This window comes from Leopardus geoffroyi, chromosome D3 (assembly GCF_018350155.1).
Source record: "Leopardus geoffroyi isolate Oge1 chromosome D3, O.geoffroyi_Oge1_pat1.0, whole genome shotgun sequence".
NCBI classification, from domain to species: domain Eukaryota; kingdom Metazoa; phylum Chordata; class Mammalia; order Carnivora; family Felidae; genus Leopardus; species Leopardus geoffroyi.
Window position 1 is genome coordinate 20,098,184 of NC_059339.1, and position 19,175 is coordinate 20,117,358.

Genomic DNA, 19,175 nt, shown 5'->3' on the forward strand with positions numbered 1-19,175 from the left:
TGGCCTATGGCTGTTCAGAGGATGGAGAGAATGAGCATCAGGCCAGGGCAGGAGCGCTTGTGTCTCACTTCCCCATCTGTCTGTGTCACTGTGAGTCATTGCCAGGTGCTCCCAATGACATGGTAGGTGGCACAGAAATAGCCTCGTCCTTGGCCTGGGCCTCACTGGTGGTCAGGGTGTCCATGTTCCCTGAGTTGGGAGCCAGAGAATCACTCAGGGATCCCTGAGGGCCAGTTGCTGCAATAATAGATGACCAGCATGGGGGCCTGGCCTGACTTCTGCTGGTGCCATTGGACATATTTCCTTCCAATGTTGTTTTCTCCACAGGTATCCTGGCGTCTGTCCCAGGGCCACTGACACTGACAGGAGCCGAGTCAGCTCATTGGAGGCCACAGAACCTGCAAGAGAGATTATGAGAGGTGGGTTTCCATCTGACAGGGCTCTGCCTTCCTGGCCTGGACCGAACTCCAGAGGTTTCTTGGCCCCCAGAGTTGTCCCCACCCATCAATCTCAGGCCCAGGGGCCCATGGGCCTGGCTGGTGGATAAAACCTTTGAACAAATGAGAAACTCCCAGCCCCTTTCTCTGGGCAGGTGCAGCCCCTTAGAGCTCACACAGGGCCAGTGAGCAAAATGGGAGATTTCACCCCTTTAGCCCCTCATCCTGCAGCAAGGTGAAGAGATCCTGTCCCCCACTGGGGCAGGAGCTCAGAGTCAGGGGCAAGCTTATCCCAGATCCCAGTGAGCCTGGGCACAGCACCTGTGCAGTGAGAAAGGAGGCCGACGAGGAGAGGGGTCCAGGCCGTGGTGGAGGCGCCCCAATTCTGCTACTAAGGCCCAAGGCTGGGCAAAATTCCTCCTAAGGCCTCTCTTTTTCCCTTGCTGGAGACTCCTGCTGGTTATGCAAATCAGTAGAGGCTCTGGGGCTGCTGCTGAAGAGCTTTGTGGTTGCAGAGAAGGGGGAAGGGCTCAGCCCCAAGGCACAGAGAGAGGACAGGTATCCCTTGTAGTCTCCACCCCCAGCCCAGGGGATCCTCCTCCTGGTAGTCACTAGTCTGGGGCTGTAGCCCCCATTCAGTCTGTGCCCTGGCCTACATCCTGGGCTGTTCTAGCCACTGAGAGACAGTCTATCTGTGTTTTCAGGGAACCTGAAATCGTGCTCACTGAATCGTTCTGGGTGCTGTCATGAAGGTGGCCAGAGTCATGGTGGTGATGCTGAGATTGTCCTGGGCTCCCGGTCTTTCCTCTGCTCCATTCTGGCTCAGGAGGAAGGTGGTTAATATCATCCAGGAGTTCCAAGTGTCTCATCCATCGTTGTGTTGTGGTGGGGGCCTCGAGCTGGTCTGCTTCTAGCTCCATCTCCAGAGCATTTCCACACTGAGTCTCCTCTGACATTCCCAGGCCCCAGTGCAGTGACCCTCCTCACCCCTACTCCAGGGAAACCCTGAGACAGGAGCAGCGTTCTATTGCAGATCACAGTTTGTGAGAGCCAGAACCTGAATAAAATTTCCTCCTTGCCAGGTGCACGTGGAGTTGTTAAAGGTCCATGGAGCTGCTATAAGAGTCTACCCTTGGCCATGAGCTCTTGGACAGGTGGTAAGTGCTGTATCTCAGAATCTCCAATGTGTGGCTGGGGCAAGGACATATCACATGCTCAAAAGATATGATTTGAGTATTAGAGAATGAAATTGGCTGAATTCTAAGAATGCTTCATGTGAAATTGAAATGATAATTTTGACTTCAGTTGCTAGGGAAAATGCATTAGGTAATAAAAATATTTAATATAATGTATGAGGTTGAGTAATGGTTATTAAATAGCTGCTGTGTCCTTGGAATGGAAAAAGAAAAAGAAAAGAAAATTGGCACCAGCCCCCTGGAGACGGTTTAGGGGGGAAAGGAGGAACTTCTCTTCGAAGTCAGGACAGGAGGCTCTGAGAGCAAAGAGGGGGGTAAAATGTGTGTTCTCAGAGAGAGGGGGCTTTATAGACTTTTTTACATTCTATCATTTATTTATTTTTTAATTTACATCTAAGTTAGTTAGCACATGGTGCAACAATGATTTCAGGACTAGATTCCTTAAGCTCCTACCCATTTAGCCCATCCCCCCCCCAAACCCCTCTAGCAACCCTATGTTTGTTCTCTATATTTAAGAGTCTCTTATGTTTTGCCCCTCTCCCTGTTTTTTATAAAATGTTTTATATTTTGCTTCCCTTCCCTTATGTTCATCTGTTTTGTATCTTAAAGCCCTCACATGACTGAAGTCATATATTTGTCTTTCTCTGACTAATTTAGCTTAGCATAATACCCTTAGTTCCACTCATGTAGTTGCAAATGGCAAGATTTCATTCTTTTTGATTGCTGAGTAATATTCCATTGTATATATATACCACATCTTCTTTATCCATCCATCCATCCATCCATCGATGGACGTTTTGGCTCTTTCCATACTTTGGTTATTGTTGATAGTGCTGCTATAAACATTGGGGTGCATGTGCCCCTTCGAAACAGCATACCTGTGTCCCTTGGATAAATACCTAGTAGTGCAATTGCTGGGTCGTAGGGTAGTTCTATTTTTACTTTTTTGAGGAACCTCCATACTATTTTCCAGAGTGGCTGCACGAGTTTGCATTCCCACCAACAATGCAAAAGAGATCCTCTTTCTCCGCATCCTCGCCAACATGTTGTTGCCTGAGTTGTTAATGTTAGCCATTCTGACGGGTGTGAGGTGGTATCTCATTGTGGTATTGATTTGTATTTCCCTGATGATGAGTGATGTTGAGCATTTTTTCATGTGTCATTTGGCCATCTGGATGTCTTCTTTGGAGAAGTGTCTATTCATGTATTTTTCCCATTTCTTCACTGGATTATTTGATTTTGGGGTGTTGAGTTTGAGACGTTCTCTATAGAGTTTGTATACTAACCCTTTATCTGATATGTCATTTGCAAATATCTTCTCCCATTCTGTTGGCTGCCTTTTAGTTTTGCTGATTGTTTCCTTCACTGTGCAGAAGCTTTTTATTTTGTTGAGGTCCCAATAGTTCATTTTTGCTTTTGTTTCCCTTGCCTCTGGAGACGTGTTGAGTAAGAAGTTGCTGTGGCCAAGGTCAAAGAGGTTTTTTGCCTGCTTTCTCTTCTAGGATTTTGATGGCTTCCTGTCTTACATTGAGGTCTTTCATCCATTTTGAGTTTATTTTTGTGTATGCTGTAAGAAAATGGTCCAGGTTCATTCTTCTGCGTGCCGCTGTGCAGTTTTCCCAGCACCACTTGCTGAAGAGACTGTCTTTATTCCATTGGATATTCTTTCCTGCTTTGTCAAAGATTAGTTGGCCATACATCTGTAGGCCTATTTCTGGGTTTTCTATTCTGTTCCACTGATCTGAGTGTCTGTTTTTGTGCCAGTACCATACTGTCTTGATGATTACAGCTTTGTAATACAGCTTGAAGTCCAGGATTGTGATGTTTCCTTTTTTTTTTTTTCAAGACTGCTTTGGCTATTTAGGGTCTTTTCTGGTTCCATACAAATCATGGGATTGTTTGTTCTAGCTCTGTGAAGAATGGTGGTGTTATTTTGATAGGTATTGCATTGAATATGAAGACTGCTTTGGGTAGTATTGACATTTTAACAATATTTGTTCTTCCTGTCCAGGAGCATGGAATCTTTTTCCATTTTTTTTGTGTCTTCTTCAATATTTTCACAAGCTTTCTATAGTTTTCAGTGTGTAGATTTTTCACCTCTTTGGTTAGATTTATTCCTAGATATTTTATGGTTTTTGGTGCAATTGTAAATGGGATTGATTCCTTGATTTCTCTTTCTGTTGCTTCATTGTTGTTGTATAGGAATGCAACCAATATCTGTGCATTGATTTTATATCCTGCCACTTTGCTGAATTCACGGATCAGTTCTAGCAGTTTTTTGGTGGAATCTTTTGGGTTTTCCATACAGAGCATCATGTCGTCTGCAAGGAGTGAAAGTTTGACTTCCTCCTTGCCGATTTGGATGCCTTTATTTCTTTGTGTTGTCTGATTGCTGGGATTAAGACTTCCAATACTATGTTGAATAGCAGTGGCAAGAGTGGACATCCCTGTCTTGTTCCTGACCTTAGGGGGAAAGCTCTCAGTTTTTCCCCATTGAGAATGATATTAGCATTGGGTCTTTCTTATATGGCTTTTATGATCTTGAGGTATGATCCTTCTGTCCCTACTTTCTAGAGGGTTTTTATCAAGAAAGGATGCTGTATTTTGCCAAATGATTCTTCTGCATCTGTTGAGAGGATCATGTGGTTCTTGTCCTTTCTTTTATTCATGTGATGAATCATATTGATGGTTTTGCGGATATTGAACCAGGCCTACATCCCAGGTATAAATCCCACTTGGTCGTGGTGAATACTTTTTTTTAATGTATTGTTGGATCCGGCTGGCTAGTATCTTGTTGAGGACTTTTGCATCCTTGTACATCAGGGAAATTGGTCTATAGTTCTCCTTTTTAGTGGCGTCTTTGTCTGGTTTTGGAATCAAGGTAACGCTGGCTTCATAGAAAGAGTTTGGAAGTTTTCCTTCCATTTCTATTTTTTGGAACAGCTTCAAGAGAATAGGTGTTAACTCTTCCTTAAACGTTTGGTAGAATTCCCCTGGAAAGCCATCTGGCCCTGGACTCTTGTGTTTTGGGAGATTTTGGCTACTAATTTAATTTCTTTACTGGTTATGGGTCTGTTCAACTTTTCTATTTCTTCCTGTTTCCGTTTTGGTAGTGTATATGTTTCTAGGAAGTTGTCCATTTCTTCCAGATTTCCCATTTTATTGGCATATAATTGCTCATAATATTCTCTTATTATTGTTTTTATTTCTGCTGTGTTGCTTGTGATCTCTCCTCTTTCATTCTTGGTTTTATTTATTTGGGTCCTTTCCTTTTTCTTTTTGATCAAACCGGCTAGGGGTTTATCAATGTTGTTAATTCTTTCAAAGAACAAGCTTCTGGTTTCATTGATCTATTCTACTGTTTTGTTTGTTTGTTTGTTTGTTTGTTTTTTGGTTTCAATAGCATTGATTTTTGCTCTAATCTCAATTATTTCCTGTCTTCTGCTGGTTTGGGGTTTTATTTGCTGTTCTTTTTCCAGGTCTTTAAGGTGTAAGGTTAGGTTGTGTATCTGTGATCTTTCTGTCTTCTTTAGGAAGGCCTAGATTGCTATATACGTCCCTCTTATGACTGCCTTTGCAGAGTTCCAGAGGTTTTGGGCTGTGATGTTATCATTTTCATTGGCTTCTATGTACTTTTTAATTTCCGCTTTAACATCTTGGTTAGCCCATTCATTCCTTAGTAGGATGGTCTTTAGTCTCCAAGTATTTGTTATCTTTCCACATTTTTTCTTGTGGCTGACTAATAGTTTCAGAGCGTTGTGGTCTGAAAATCTGCACGGTATGATCTCAATCTTTTTGTACTTGTTGAGGGCTGATTTATGTACCAGCATGTGATCTATACTGGAGAACGTTCCATGTGTACTGGAGAAGAATGTATATTCTGCTGCTTTAGGATGAAATGTTCTGAATATTTCTGGTAAGTCCATCTGGTCCAGTGTGTCATTCAAAGCCATTGTTTCCTTGTTGATCTTCTAGATGATCTATCCATTGCGGTAAGTGGGGTGTTGAAGTCCCTTACTATTATGGTATTATTATCAATGAGTTTATGTTTGTGATTAATTGATTTATATATTTGAGCGCCTTCACATTTGGAGCATAAATGTTTACAATTGTTAGATCTTCTTGGTGGATAGACTCCTTAATTATGATATAATGCCCTTCTTCATCTCTTGTTACAGTCTTTAATTTAAAGCCTGGATTGTCTGATATAAGTATGGCTATTCTGGCTTTCTTTTGTCCACCATTAGCATGATAGATGGTTCTCCATCCCCTTACTTTCAATCTGAAGGTGTCTTTAGGTCTAAAGTGGGTCTCTTGTAAACAGCATATAGATGGATCTTGTTTTCTTATCCATTCTGTTACCCTATGTTTTTGATTGGAGCATTAATCCATTGACGTTTAGAGTGAGTACTGTAAGATATGAGTTTATTGCCATTATGTTTCTTTTAGATTTGGAGTTTCTGGTGGTGTTCTCTGGTCCTTTCTAGTCTTTATTGCTTTTGGTCTTTTTTTGTTTCCTTGTCTTTTCTCCCTCAGAGAGTCCCCCTTAAAATTTCTTGCAGGGTAATTTAGTGGTCATGAACTTCCTGTGAAAATGAATACAATGAAATAGAATAAAATGAAATGATGGCAGTAAAACAGAATTTGAAAAATTTACAAAAAAGTAAGAAAATATTGTAGAAAAAAATAAAAATATTTTTAATAAAAATTGAAAATAAAAATACATTTTTCTCTCTTTCCCTATTCAAGAAAAAGAAAAGAAACGAAAAAGAAAAAAAAAAGAAAATTGAATAGATGGACCAGCGAACAGACTGAAATACCATTGAAATCACATTGTCTTCCCCTAGATGTCAAACTATGAAACACTTTATAGTCTGTAAACTAAGCAGGTGGAGAGACTTGTGTTCCTGAAGAGCAAGGTTGGCCCAGTTGCGCGAGGCTTAGTGTAATGGCTCCATTCTCCACTAGATGGTGCTGCTTAGCTTACTGGGGTGGATTATTGTGGCGCTTGTAGGTGTGTATGTGCTTGCGCAGGAGGGGCAAAAATGGCGTCACCCAGCTACCCCCAGTCTCTAGTATTAGAACTCTGTTCTCCCTGATTGGCAGTCGCGCACCCTTCCTTTGTCTCTGGTTTCCGTCCACTCCCTGCTTTTACACTGTCTGTGACCAAGCTGTCAGGTTGCCACACGGCACCTCCCTCCTGCATTTTATCTCAGATGCGGCTGTGTTTCCTGACCCCTCGCTTCTGAGGGACTGCGGCTTTGACCCACTCAGACCCTCTGGGGGAGGGTTTCACTGAGCAATGGCCAGGTGCGGCTGCCCCCAGGAATGTTTGCAGACCGTGCTGCTGGTGATGCCCAGAGACTGTGGGTGAATGCCAGCCCACCCCAGAAACAGTTCGCGAGATAGTGTAGCAGCAGTGTTTCAGGGATTATGGAAAATCACAACACAAATTTGTCACCAGGCTTCACCCACAACAACCTTGTTCCAGCACCAGCGAATGTGGTTGTTGTTCAGGATCCTTTGGGGTCTTTGCCTGTGGGGAGCCCTCCCAGCAGGGGAACTGCCTCTCCCGTGTGTCCCGTGTGTCCCGAAGACACCTGGACTTCAGTCTGCTCCTGGGGATTCGTCCTTCCCACCAGAGCACCACCAGGTGTCGAGCTGCAGAGTTTCAGCCTCTGCACTCCCCCTGTTTATAGAGTCTTAGTGGAATTTAAACCCTCTCCTGTCTCCCTTTTTGGTTCAGTCCCTGCGGCTGTTTCCACTTTTCCACTTTCTCTCCAGCTGCTTTTGCAGGGGGGGGGGGTTACTTTTCCCGTATTCTCCCCCACCCCCCGCCTCCATCCCCTCTCCACAAACAAAAACAGCCCCCTGCCCTCCATGGCTTCTCCCCCAGTTCACCTCTTCGCTCCACGTACCTGCTAAGTTCTCTGGTTCAGGTTGTGCAGATTGTTGTGATAATCCTCAAATCAATTTTCTAGGTTTGCAGGGTGGTTTAGTGTTGATCTTGCTGTATTTCAGGGACGAGACACACACACACACACACACACACACACAAAAACAAAAACAAAAACACACAAAAAACTTCCATGCTGTTCCTCCATCTTGTCCCATCGTCCTGGGGGCTTTGCAGACTTAAGAGAGCTGTAACACCACTGGGGTGTATGTAGGAGATTGAAGTCCCAGATCTGTGCCTAAGAAATAATTACTGCAAGATCTGGATCAGAGGAATAAGGAGCCAAAGGATTTTGTACATCAGTGTCAAGCATGATACTTAAGAAGGAAGATACCTTTTCCTTCAGATCTTAGGTCATGGTTACTAGCTCCCCCTGCCATGTTAGGAGCCCTGATACCAGGCCCACTCCATCACCAGGTGGCTAGGCAAGTGACCTCTGCTGCCACCTGGGTGGTGGCAATAGCACACAGGGCTCACGCCATGTCCTCTGGGACTCTGTATGTACTTTCAGTTGTCATGTATTAGACGTATATGGTATTGCTTCTCCCCTAGTTGGGATTCACGGGTCTAGGAATTGGGGTGGGAGTGCAAGTAGCAGCAGTCACTGTTATCCCCAGTGAGCCATCAACTAAATGTTCCCTTGTCATCCTTGGGACTTTGTGCTTTGCTTGATCGCACGGCCCTGCTGGCTGAGTGTGCACCATGAACCCTTTGGCTCTGCCTGGCAGTGAGTCATTGGGAAAAGTAGGGGGTACTGGCTGGGGTGATTCTTGGCTACTGTCAAGGGGTAAGGGATTTTCTACCACACAATGAGGGTAGTAGGTGGATGTACGGATTCAGGAGACCCCTAATATTCCCTGGGTCTGTGACTGTAGTCATCACCTCACCACAATACAATTCAACAGGTCTGATAATGGGTGAATGTTCCGGAATGGAGGTTTGGTCGTCTCAACTGGCAGGGACCCAACTGACTAACTCAGGTATTTGCTGAGGGGAGGGGAATCTGGAGTGGGTGGTGAAGATGTAACTATAGACATAACTCTGACCATAGGGTAGTGGCAGAAATGAGGAAAATAGAAGGAACAAGTGTTTCTTCCTTATGTTGATATGAATATGTTTGGAAACCTATTAATCCTATGTTTCTGTTTTGTTCTCCTGGGTCATCTCATTATCATCTAACATCCAATGTGTTCATAATAGTTAACTTTATGTCTCAATATGAAGCTATAGGATATCATTTCAGCTGGGACAAAAATAAGTACCACCATCAGACAGTAGTATACTTTGTATACTCCTGGGAAAGGATGAACATGTTGGTAATTTTTCATTGGATAGTTTGGAGAGTTTGTCACATCACGTGGAAGCTGCCAATATTCTCTTTATTTGGAGATTGTGGTTTGCCTGGATTGGGTGGATTTCACGTGGATGAGGTTGGACTGTGGTGGCTTATTATGTGTCAACATCGACAGACTGAACTGTATTTCACAGAATTGTTTTCTGTCTGTATTCTGGGGTAGGGTGGGTGTGAAGAAAGAATCTTGTGCGAGATTTGGGGGGTAGAAGTGACATTGCACCCATTTTGTGTCTCAGTCCATGGTTGTGTATCTTCTGGTCACTTTGTAGGAGGAGGCAACTGCCCCAATGTCCCTCATTCACCATCAGGATAGATGTGACCCTTCAACTGTCTGTCAGAACCCAGAGCACCTAGTGTGTCTGCATCTTTTCTCATTGTTTAAAAATACGAGGAACAATCTAATCTGTTGGGGATTTTGACACATATATTGGGGATTTGGGGACAAACCGGAGCTTTATGTGTTTATATAGTAGCCTCTTCATGTCCCTGAAGACCCTGTCGGGGATGCTGGCCAACCTGGATTGGGTTCCTGGAATCAGACTCTGAGATGGAGAAGTACATGTGTAGGAGATCTGGAAGGAGGAGGAAGGTCAGACTGGGCAGAAGGAGAAGTGACCCACGTGCAGTGAGACATCAGATGAGGCCTCCATCTCTGCAGGGAGCTCTAAAGCTGAGACCTTCAGGACATCTGAACCTGAGGCAGGGCCTTCATTCACTCAGGCCAGCATGCACCTGAACCTCTCTGAGAAGGGGCAGAAACCTGGGGAGGCAGTTGTCTGATCCAAGGGCACTTTGCAGTGAGGAGGACCCCTGTGAGCTGTCAGGGGCTCCAGGCAGAGGTGGGTGCATGTGTGAGCCCAGGAGGGGGGTGACACCACAGTGAATACTGCACTAGTGTGCTCCACTCAGAATCCCCAGCTGTCATGGTGGCAGGGCTTCTGGAGCTCAGCTGAGCTGAGAAATTCAGGCCTCTAATATTCGTCAGTCGGGTGAAGGAACGGCCCATGACCGCCATATGGACATGGAGGGGTAAGGAGCAGCGGATGGATGTTTCTTTCTGTTTGTCCTTCCACTCAGGTCCTCTGTTCCCAAACATACTCAGGCTCAAAAAAAATCCCAAGAGCCCCCAGATCAACCCTGATATATCCTCTGGTGGTGCTGCATGAAGCGTGGGTGGATAGGAGGTCTGGGGACCTGGGTCAGACCGCTGAGGCTGGAGGAGAGTGTGATACAGATGGGGAAGGGGTTTGTGTCTCACTTCCCTGTGTTCCTGTGTCACTGTGAGCATCACTACTGACATCCCACACCTGACAGTAATAGTCAGCCTCGTCCTCAGCCTGGGCCCCGCTGATGGTCAGGGTGGCCGTGTTCCCCGAGTTGGTGCCAGAGAATCGGTCAGGGATCCCTGAGGGCCGGTTGCTGCTATAGTAAATGACCAGCATGGGGGCCTGGCCTGGCTTCTGCTGGTACCAGTAAGCATTTTTACTTCCAATGTTGTTTCCCCCACAGGTGATTCTGGCTGTCTGTCCCAGGTTCACTGACACTGACGGGGGCTGGGTCAGCACGTAGGAGGCCATGGAACCTGCAAGAGAGAAAAATGGGTTGGGCTAGAAGATGAAGGACCCATTTCTGGGAAATCCCATAAGCTGCCTGGCCTGCATTGAGCCCCAGGGATTCTCTGTACCCCCAGGGTACCCTCTCTTATAAGTCTTAGCCCCAGGAGCTTATGGGACTGGCTGGTGGGAAGGATCCTTTGAACAAATAAGATTCTTTCCACCCCTTTCTCTGGTCAGGACCATCCCCTTTGGGCTCACACAGAACCAGTGAGCACAAGTGGGGATTACACCTCTCACCTGTGCAGTGAGCCAGGATACTGAGGAGAAGAGGGGTCCAGGCCATGGTGGAGAGGCGCTGATTCTGCTACCAAGACCTTGGGCAAAGTTCCTTCCAGGCATCTCTTATCCCCTTGCTGGAGAGACCTGCTGCTTATGCAAATCAGCTGGGCCTCTGGGGTTGCTGTTGTGGAGCTTTGTGGTTTTGGAGAAGGGCTCTGCCCTAAGGGACACAGAGAGGGGAGGGGCAGCCCTGTCCCATAGTCTGGGGCTGGTATCTCCCTCCCAGTTCAATGTCCTGGGTTTACTCCTTGGCTGGTCTGACCACTGAGACCTCAAAGGTGGAGTCTGTATTTTCTGAGCCCATTCTATAGGTGACGCTATAAGGCTCACACAGGTATAGGGTCCTATCCCAGATCACAGCTTTTGGCCACAGAACCCAAATAAAATTCATCCTCTGTCTAGAGTACATGGAGTTTACAAAACCATCATGGTGCTGTAAATGTCTGCTCTGAGCCATGAGCTCCTGCAGCGGGTCATAGAGGTTGTGACTCAGCATCCCCATTTTGGTGTCAGATCAGAGGCCAAAGAAATGATTGTGGTATAAAATAATGAGAGGGGGCTTTAAAGTTTAGTAACTGCTCAAGGGAATGTTTACTATAATTAAGTTGTCTTCAGTTGTTGGAAAAACATGTCGCAAACATCTTAATGTATAAGTTCAGTTGAAAAAAGCTTACAGAGAAAATCACTGTGTTGCAGGCACTGGGAATAGGGAAGAACAGAACTTTCCAGTCCCCTCCCCCTTCCTTGAGGGAGGTGAGTGGAGGGACAGGTGAGGGGGCAGGTGGGAGGAACTTCCAAGAAGGAGGAGCAGTTGAGTCTGTCAGCACAGGGGAGGGAGGGGAAACGTGTGATCCTAGGGAGGATGGGTGTTTGTGGGCAGTGACAGCATTTTGTTTCATTAGGGTGAGCTAGGGCATGGGTTGGTGGGAGACAAAATGCCTGGACCTGTATTAGTTAAATAGGCAGTGTCTTCATGAGCAGGACCCAACACATACATACCCTGAAGAATTTGAACGTGAGAGTGAAGGATGACACTATAGACAAATGGCAAATAATTGAACAATTGTCCCGAAGGTCCTGCTTACTAAACCCCTTTGCCTGTTAGGGGCCGGATCTACGTGTGGTTTTGGCAGGTGATCTCTGCTGCCCCCTGGGGGCCACTCCAAATGGCTGCTGGATTGCAGAGGCTTCCTTTGTAAAGTGTAGATTCATAACCTACAGCTCAGGTCCTGATTCCTGCTCCATGGACTGTTGCCACAGTGAGGAATGAGGTTTCTATGCGTGGCTTCTACTTGCCTCACATTCTTTTTTTTTTTTTTTTAATATTTATTTATTTCGAGGAGAGTGTGAGCAGGGGAGGAGCAGAGAGAGGGATAGAAGATCCAAAGCGGGCTCTGTGCTGACAGGCTGACAGCAGTGAGCCCGATGTGGGGCTCGAACTCATGAATCTCGAGATCATGACCTGAAGTCGGATGCTCAACCAGCTGAGCCACCGAGGTGCCCCAGCTCGCCTTGCATTCTTACATGAGGGGCCTAGATTACCCATGAAAATGTAACAGGCTCATTTGGAGGAAGAGAGCACAGGTTTCACTGAGGCATCCCTGCATCTGTCTCTGAGGTAGTGGGAGGTCACACAGGTGGTGTCACATGGGGGACCCAGGACTCAGGGTGGCTCTTTTTGGTGTCAACTGCAGATACAGGGATAATGTGTGGTGGGGTGCCTGGGGACTAATGCCCCCAAAACAGAGACAGACATTTATTCAGACCCACATTAGTTTGACTCACATTGCATCGTAGGAATTCTGCATGATCTAGACATAGATCCCTCTTGAGGAGGGAACTCTGGCCCTGCTAAAGTCAGGAAGAGAAACACGCAGTGGAATGTGTGTGGGAGGAGCCCAGTCATGCCCTCTGTAGGCACGGGCAGGGGGATATAGGATCTGAAAGAACGGGACAAACCTGAAGGACCTGGGATCCCAACCCAGTTCAGGGACTATATGGAGTTTTCTCCTAAGGTGAGCATTCTGGGCACAGAGGGTGTGGTCAGGTGTGGTAAGAGGCAATTTCCAGGTAATAAGTCAAGTCCTCTAGGCCACCTGCTAGGCACGAACAGGAGGAGGCTGCTGAGGTAGGAACAGGTTTGACACAAGTGTGCTCAGTGCCTGGGAACTTCCTAGGTCACCTGGGGGCTGAGGGCAGTGGTTATTAGCAGGGCAGTATTATTGTCCCTTTCCTCCCTGCTTACACACCTAAAAGCCACAGGGAGACTAGGGTGCTACACGTGTCGCTTGTCCTGTCCTCCTGTTTTGTCCCATGTGGATGACCTAGCACTGTTTTCCCCAACGCCCCACAGACTGGCTGAGCTGAACAGGAACATGAGGGAGGGGTGCACCTGACAGGGAAGGGAACCTGGGAGAGGCTTGCAGGTCCCCAGTCCCTGAGAGGCAGAGAGAAGAGCAGAGGCTGGCAGGTGCCAGGCAGCAGCAGTCACCTGCACCAGGTGAGGAAGGCTGCGCAGGCTGAGAGGGGATGTGGAACAACTTCAGCCAGAATGTTCCAGGTCCTGAAGGAGACAGCTTCTTCCTCTCAGATCTGGAAGCTGCCTATGGGGAGCTCTGCTACACTTGGCATGGGGCCACCTGGACTAGGGACGTGCCAGCCCATTAAGTCATGTTGTTGGCAAAGCCTATGGTGAGAATCTCTGGAGAATAACTCTATAGTGACCCGTTCATGATCCTTTAACCTGAAAATTCCCTGGAAATATCATTTCAGTCATAGGGAATCCCACCAAAAGTTATCTTTTTACTTAGTTCCTCATATCAATAAGTAATAAATAAATTTTAGAGGAAATATTCCAATTGCACTTGTGATGCTTTTGTGAGGAGAAAATGATTCTCTGTCCTGTGTCTCCCCACTCCCATGAAGGTATTGCTCTGATTCAAGCCAGGAGTGGAAACTGGGGAAGCATCTGCTTTCCCTCTTAAAACATTCCTCATCTGTCGTTTTGACCTCATGAAATTGCTCTAAAAATTGATTTCAAAACCACAAGTCAAAGATTTGTGAAGAGAAATTCAATTTATGAAAAAAACTTATTCATGTCTTGGATAAGGTCTCCTCCCTCAGAATGACAGCTGGGACCGGAATGCAGGCAAAGCCACCACACAGGGTCAGCCTGGGGGTGGGTGTGAGTCCCTGTGGGTCAGTCCTGAGCTAAGGGTCGGACCTGCCTGGTGCAGGTGATGGGATTTGGGGCAGTGGGAGGACAGTGGTGCCAGGAGAAAGTCCCCAGATGGGATCCAAGATGGCGGCTGCACTTCCTCCACAGTTTGTGCAAAATCTAAGGAAGGGCCTGGGGCAGCAGGGGCCTGGTCCCCTCTTCATGAAGCATCAGGCAGTCCTTCCGGATGTGGGGATGCCTCATTGAGGAAAGCGAGTACACATGGCCCCTGTGGCCCGTGCAGGCTGCCTGTATCCAAGGAGAGGAGGAGTTTCCGCAGGACTGTGCTGTTGGGACAGCTGTCTCCCCTCCTGAGTAACATGTGATTACATCTTGGACCCGTGTGGTATTTAATGAAACCCCAAATCTTTACTATCAACCATAATACTCAATTACAATCCAAATAGTCAGAATAGCCCCCAACTCTGTTCATTAGGATAAACACAGACCAGAGCACAGAGAACTTACTGGATTCTCCCACACTGGAGGGTCAGTCCAGGACCAGGGAGAATACCTGATCCTAAGGCCTGACCAACAGCTGCTCAGAGGGCAGGTGGGAATGAGAGGCAGGCTGTGACAGGAGGGTTGTGTCCCATCCCCCATCCTTCTGTGTCACTGTGAGTCACTGCCAGCCATTTCTGCTGCCATGATAGCTGACACAGCAATGGACAGCCTGGTCCTGGCCCTTCTGGTCCTGGTCATGCTCAGGGGGCCATGTCCTTAAATTGCATCCTCAGAATCAGACCCAGATGATTGCTCATATCTGCGTACCAGATTGGGTACCCGGCTTTCCTTCTACTGGTACCAAGATGCATGTTCATGCCTGAGCTTACCCCTAGAGCAGGGAATCCTGGGCTTCCCAAGGGCCACTGACAGGGATGGAGGCAGCCTCAGGTCAGGGGAGGCATGGAGCTCCTAAGACAGGAGAGGGGAGGGGCCTGGAGGAAGAAAGGGAGGCTGAGTCAGAAGTGACTGGTCTAGCACTGAGGGGAGGGAGCAATTTGGACAGAGGTGAGGGCAAGCACCTGACCCCAGGGACCCTGCGTGGGAGAGAGCAGGGTGCCTGTGCTGCACACTGTGCCTCCCTGTGGGCCCCTCACCTGTGCTGGGAGCAGCCAGGGAGCAGGAGTAAGGCCACACAGAGTGTGGTCCTGGGAGGATCAGCACCACAGGCACCTGGGAGCTGTTCCACATGCAGATGCCCGGGTCCCCACCCAGACCTGCCGCGCCTGCAGCTGCATCTTGTGAAGGCCCACCCCCCCTCAGGGGACTGTGCTCACTGAGTGTCACAGGCCAGGGGTCTGGGCCACCCTGGAACATCTCACTTCTTCTCCTTGTCTCCCCAGGTCCTACTAGGTCACCTGGTTCTTGGGCTTAGTTGTCCTGTCCTCATCAACTGAGCTTGATACAGATTGTAGACCCTGTAATGATGTGGAAAAAATGATTTAGGAACAGACTTTTTCATCAGCCACATGGATTGTGTGTCGTGAATGGGATGATACCCAGCGGGATCTTGGCTGCTCTGTACTGGTGGTTGAGAGGGTGCCATGGCCCCTCCTGTGTCTTTCTGGCAGTGAATCACCAGGAAAAGTAGGGGGCACTGGGTTGGTGATGCCGATGTCTATCAAGGGGCAGTTGGGTCTCTCCTACACAATTGGGGAAGCAGGTTTATGTATGGACTCAGGAGATCCCCTAATATTATCTGGGACTATGATTACAGTAAAAAAAAAAAAAAAAAAAAAATCAGCACATTCCAATTCAGCAGGTCTGGTAATGGGTGAATGTTCCAGAATAGAGTTTTGGTCATCGCAACTGGCAGGGATGACGACTCTCTCAGGTATTTGTTGTGGGAAGGGGAATCTGGAGTGGGTGGTGAAGATGTAATTATAGACACCACTGACCACATGTAGTGGCAGAAATGAGGACAATAGAAGGAACAAGTGTTTCTTCCTTATGTTGACATGAATATGTTTGGATACATATTAATCCTATATTTCTGTTTTGTTCTCCTGGGTCATACTATTACCATCTAGCATCAGATATGTTCACAATAGTTAACTTTATGTATCAATATGAAGTTATAGGATATCAAATTAGCTGGGACAATGAGAAATATTGCTAGTAGAGAAAAAGGTATTTTGTATCCTCTTTAGGGGAAAGGATGAACGTGTTTTTAATTGTTCACTGGATATTTTTATCATATTAGGTGGAAGCATGGCTACTGATATTCTCTTTATTTGCAGACTGTGGTTTCTGGGGATGTGGATAGATTTCAATGTAGATGATGGGTGACTGTGGTGGTTTATTAACTGACAGCATTGAAACTGTATTTCCCAGAATAGTTTTCTGTCTATATTTATTGGTAGGGTGGGTGTGGAAAGATTCTTGTGCAAGATTTGGGAGGTAGAAGTGACATTGCACCCATTTTGTGTCTCAGTCCATGGTTGTGTATCTTCTGGTCACTTTGTAGGAGGAGGCAACTGCCCCAATGTCCCTCATTCACCATCAGGATGGATGTGACTCTCCAACTGTCTGTCAGAACCCGGAGCACTTAGTGTGTCTGTATCTTTTCTCATTGTATAAAAATACAAGGGCCAATCTGATCTATCCGGGGATTGGACAAGCACATTGGGGAACAAGGGGGAGAAACCCCAGATGTGGGTATATAGTGATCTCTTCATGTCCCCGAGGACCCTGTCAGGGATGCCCACCAGCCTGGATTGGGTTCCTGGAAGCAGACTCTGAGATGGAGAAGTGCGTGTGTAGGAGAGCTGGAAGGAGGAGGAAGGTCAGAATGGGCCGAAGGAGAAGTGACCCACACAGAGTGAGACATCAGATGAGGCCTCATTCCTACAGGGAGCTCTAAAGCTGGGACCTTTCAGGACATGAGAAAGTGAGGCAGGGCATTGGGACCTTAAATTCAGGCCAGCATGCACCTGAACCTCTCTGAGAAGGGGCAGAAACCTGGGGAGGCAGTTTTCTGATCCAAGGGCACTTCCCAGAGAGGAGGACCCCTGTGAGCTGTCAGGGGCTCCAGGCAGAGGTGGGTGCATGTGTGAGCCCAGGAGGGGGGTGACACCACAGTGGGTAATGCACTAGTGTGCTCCACTCAGAATCCCCAGCTGGCATGGTGGCAAGGCTTCTGGAGCTCAGCTGAGCTGGGAAATTCGGGACTCTAATACTGGTCAGTTGAATGAAGGAATGGGCAATGGCCAGCACACGGAAATGCAGTGGTAATGAGAAATGGATGGGTGTTTTTGTTTGTCCTTCCAGCCAGTCCCTATGTTCTCACACACAGTCTGGCCCAGACAATCTCAGGATCTACAAATCAACCCTGATACACCTTCTGGAGATACCACCTGAAGGGTGGGTATATAGGGAGGTCAGGGGGCCTTGGGTCTGGACACCTCTGTCAGACCTTCTGCATTGCTTTGTGCACAGGCCTTCTGGGGCTGGAGAAAAGTGTAACACAGATGGTGAAAGGGGTTTTCAACTCCCTTCCCCCTCTGCCTGTGTCACCGTGAGCATCACTACTGCTGTCCCACACCTGGCAGTAATAGTCAGTCTCGTCTTCAGCCTGGGCCCTGCTGATGGTCAAGGTGGCCATTTTCCCCGAGTTGGTGCCAGAGAATCAGCCAGGGATCCCCGAGGGCCGGTTGCTGTTACTATAGATGACCAGCATGGGGGCCTGGCCTGACTTCTGCTGGTACCATTGAACATACTTCCTTCCTATGTTGTTTCCTCTACAAGTGATTCTGGCCGTCTGTTCCAGGGTCACAGACACTGAGGGGGGCTGAGTCAGCTCATAGGAAGCCACGGAACCGTCAAGAGAGAAAAGGGAGGTTTCAGCTCTGGATCTCATCTCAGGAGACCCTCACCTACCTGGCCTGAGCTCCAGGGATCTGGGCCCCCTGTTTCCACCCTCCAATCATTTCAGCCCCTGAGGCCAATAGGCCTGGCTGGTGTATGGAGCTTTTGAACAAAGGGATCCATTTTCATTTTTCTCCGGGCAGGTGTAGCGCCTCAGGGTCACACAGAGCCAGTGAGGATTTGGGGAGATTACACCCCTCCAGTCTCTCATCCTGCAGCAGGGTCATAACCATCCTTCCCCCTACAACCAGCCCCCTGCTGAGCTCAGAGTCAGGGCCTGGATTGCCCCAGATCCCTGGGGCTGCAGTGGGTCTGAGCCTGGGTGCAGCACCTGTGCAGTGAGCGAGGAGGCCGAGGAGGAGAGGGGTCCAGGCCATGGTGGAGGCACTCTGATTCTGCTACCAAGGCCCAAGGCTGGGCAAAGTCTCTCTTATCCCCTTGCTGGAGAGACCTGCTGGTTATGCAAATCAGCCAGGGTCAGGGGCTGCTGCTGAGGAGCTCTGTGGTTTCAGAGAAGGGCTCAGCCCCAAGGGGCCAGAGAGGGGAGGGACAGCCCTGCAGACCCACCCTCAGCCCAGGGAATTCTGACTTACACTCTGGTCGCATAGGCTGGGTCCACACTCCGTGTCTCTCCGTGTCCTGACCTCGCTCCTGGGGTGGCTTGTCCTGGCTGAGCTCAGAGGTGGCGTTTGTCTGCATTTTCTGAACCCATGAGCACGTTTCCTCTGCAGGCAGTATAAGGTGGCTTAGGTCAGTGTGGTTCCTAAGTTATATCTCTGTTGAGGAACACCAGAACCCAAACCGAATTCCTCCCTTGCCAAGTACACATGGATTTTTAAGGAGCCATTGAGGTATTGTAGGTTTCTGTCCCGAGGACAGGTTATCGATCCTATGCCTCAGTACTCTGAGGGTGTGCTCAGTGCCAGGGACAGACCCAGCTTTAGCAAGGTTTGACAGTGGCTGAGTTTAGCAGGAATGGGTCGGGCTGGAGAGGCACGAAGTACTGGACCTGTGCTAGAGACAGAGACAAATCTACAAGGCACAGAACTGAGAGACAGCGAGTCAGAATTTTACATCAGAGTCAGAGGTGGTGCTGTAGAAACGACATCTTTCCCACAGGTCTCAGGTCCTGGTGAGCAGCCCTCCCTCCTTGTTAGGACCCCTGATACCTGGAGCCTCCCTGTGTGCAGGTGGCTTTGCTGGGTGATCTCTGCTGCCCTCTGGTGGTGGCTCCACACTGGCTGCTGGAG

At 47.9% G+C, this 19,175-nt stretch overlaps 3 protein-coding genes, 1 long non-coding RNA gene, 1 pseudogene and 1 gene segment (V, D, J or C); 1 reads left to right on the forward strand and 5 right to left on the reverse strand.

The window, feature by feature from the left end:
• The window catches only part of LOC123587584 (immunoglobulin lambda-1 light chain-like), an 876,584-nt gene that overhangs the window by 63,807 nt on the left and 793,602 nt on the right, over window positions 1–19,175 (reverse strand). The window lies entirely within an intron of this gene.
• LOC123587589 overlaps window positions 1–19,175 on the reverse strand; it is a 511,389-nt pseudogene that overhangs the window by 50,363 nt on the left and 441,851 nt on the right.
• LOC123587586 overlaps window positions 1–19,175 on the reverse strand; it is a 1,001,573-nt gene that overhangs the window by 40,549 nt on the left and 941,849 nt on the right.
• Window positions 1–19,175, reverse strand: part of LOC123587588 (immunoglobulin lambda-1 light chain-like) — an 824,513-nt gene that overhangs the window by 35,662 nt on the left and 769,676 nt on the right. The window lies entirely within an intron of this gene.
• The window catches only part of LOC123587590 (immunoglobulin lambda-1 light chain-like), a 577,236-nt gene that overhangs the window by 27,155 nt on the left and 530,906 nt on the right, over window positions 1–19,175 (reverse strand). For 4 of the 27 annotated variants that reach the window (XM_045457512.1, XM_045457500.1, XM_045457511.1 and 1 more), the window contains exons 1-2: window positions 10,797–10,923; window positions 10,228–10,525 (exon numbers count right to left, since the gene is read on the reverse strand). The exons of 3 other annotated variants lie outside the window; for them this stretch is intronic. In XM_045457512.1, the coding sequence (XP_045313468.1) occupies window positions 10,228–10,525; window positions 10,797–10,842 (344 nt within the window). In that variant the 5' untranslated portion in view covers window positions 10,843–10,923. Of the gene's footprint in view, window positions 1–753; window positions 759–1,374; window positions 1,387–1,449; window positions 1,462–2,893; window positions 2,897–3,159; window positions 3,168–6,718; window positions 6,725–10,224; window positions 10,526–10,796; window positions 10,924–19,175 lie in introns of those variants that run through there. 20 more of the 27 variants (XM_045457502.1, XM_045457495.1, XM_045457508.1 and 17 more) reach the window with 9 other exon arrangements.
• LOC123587613 lies at window positions 10–1,594 on the forward strand. The gene is made up of 3 exons (XR_006707413.1): window positions 10–122; window positions 328–419; window positions 1,520–1,594. It is a non-coding gene; the product is annotated as an uncharacterized LOC123587613 (long non-coding RNA).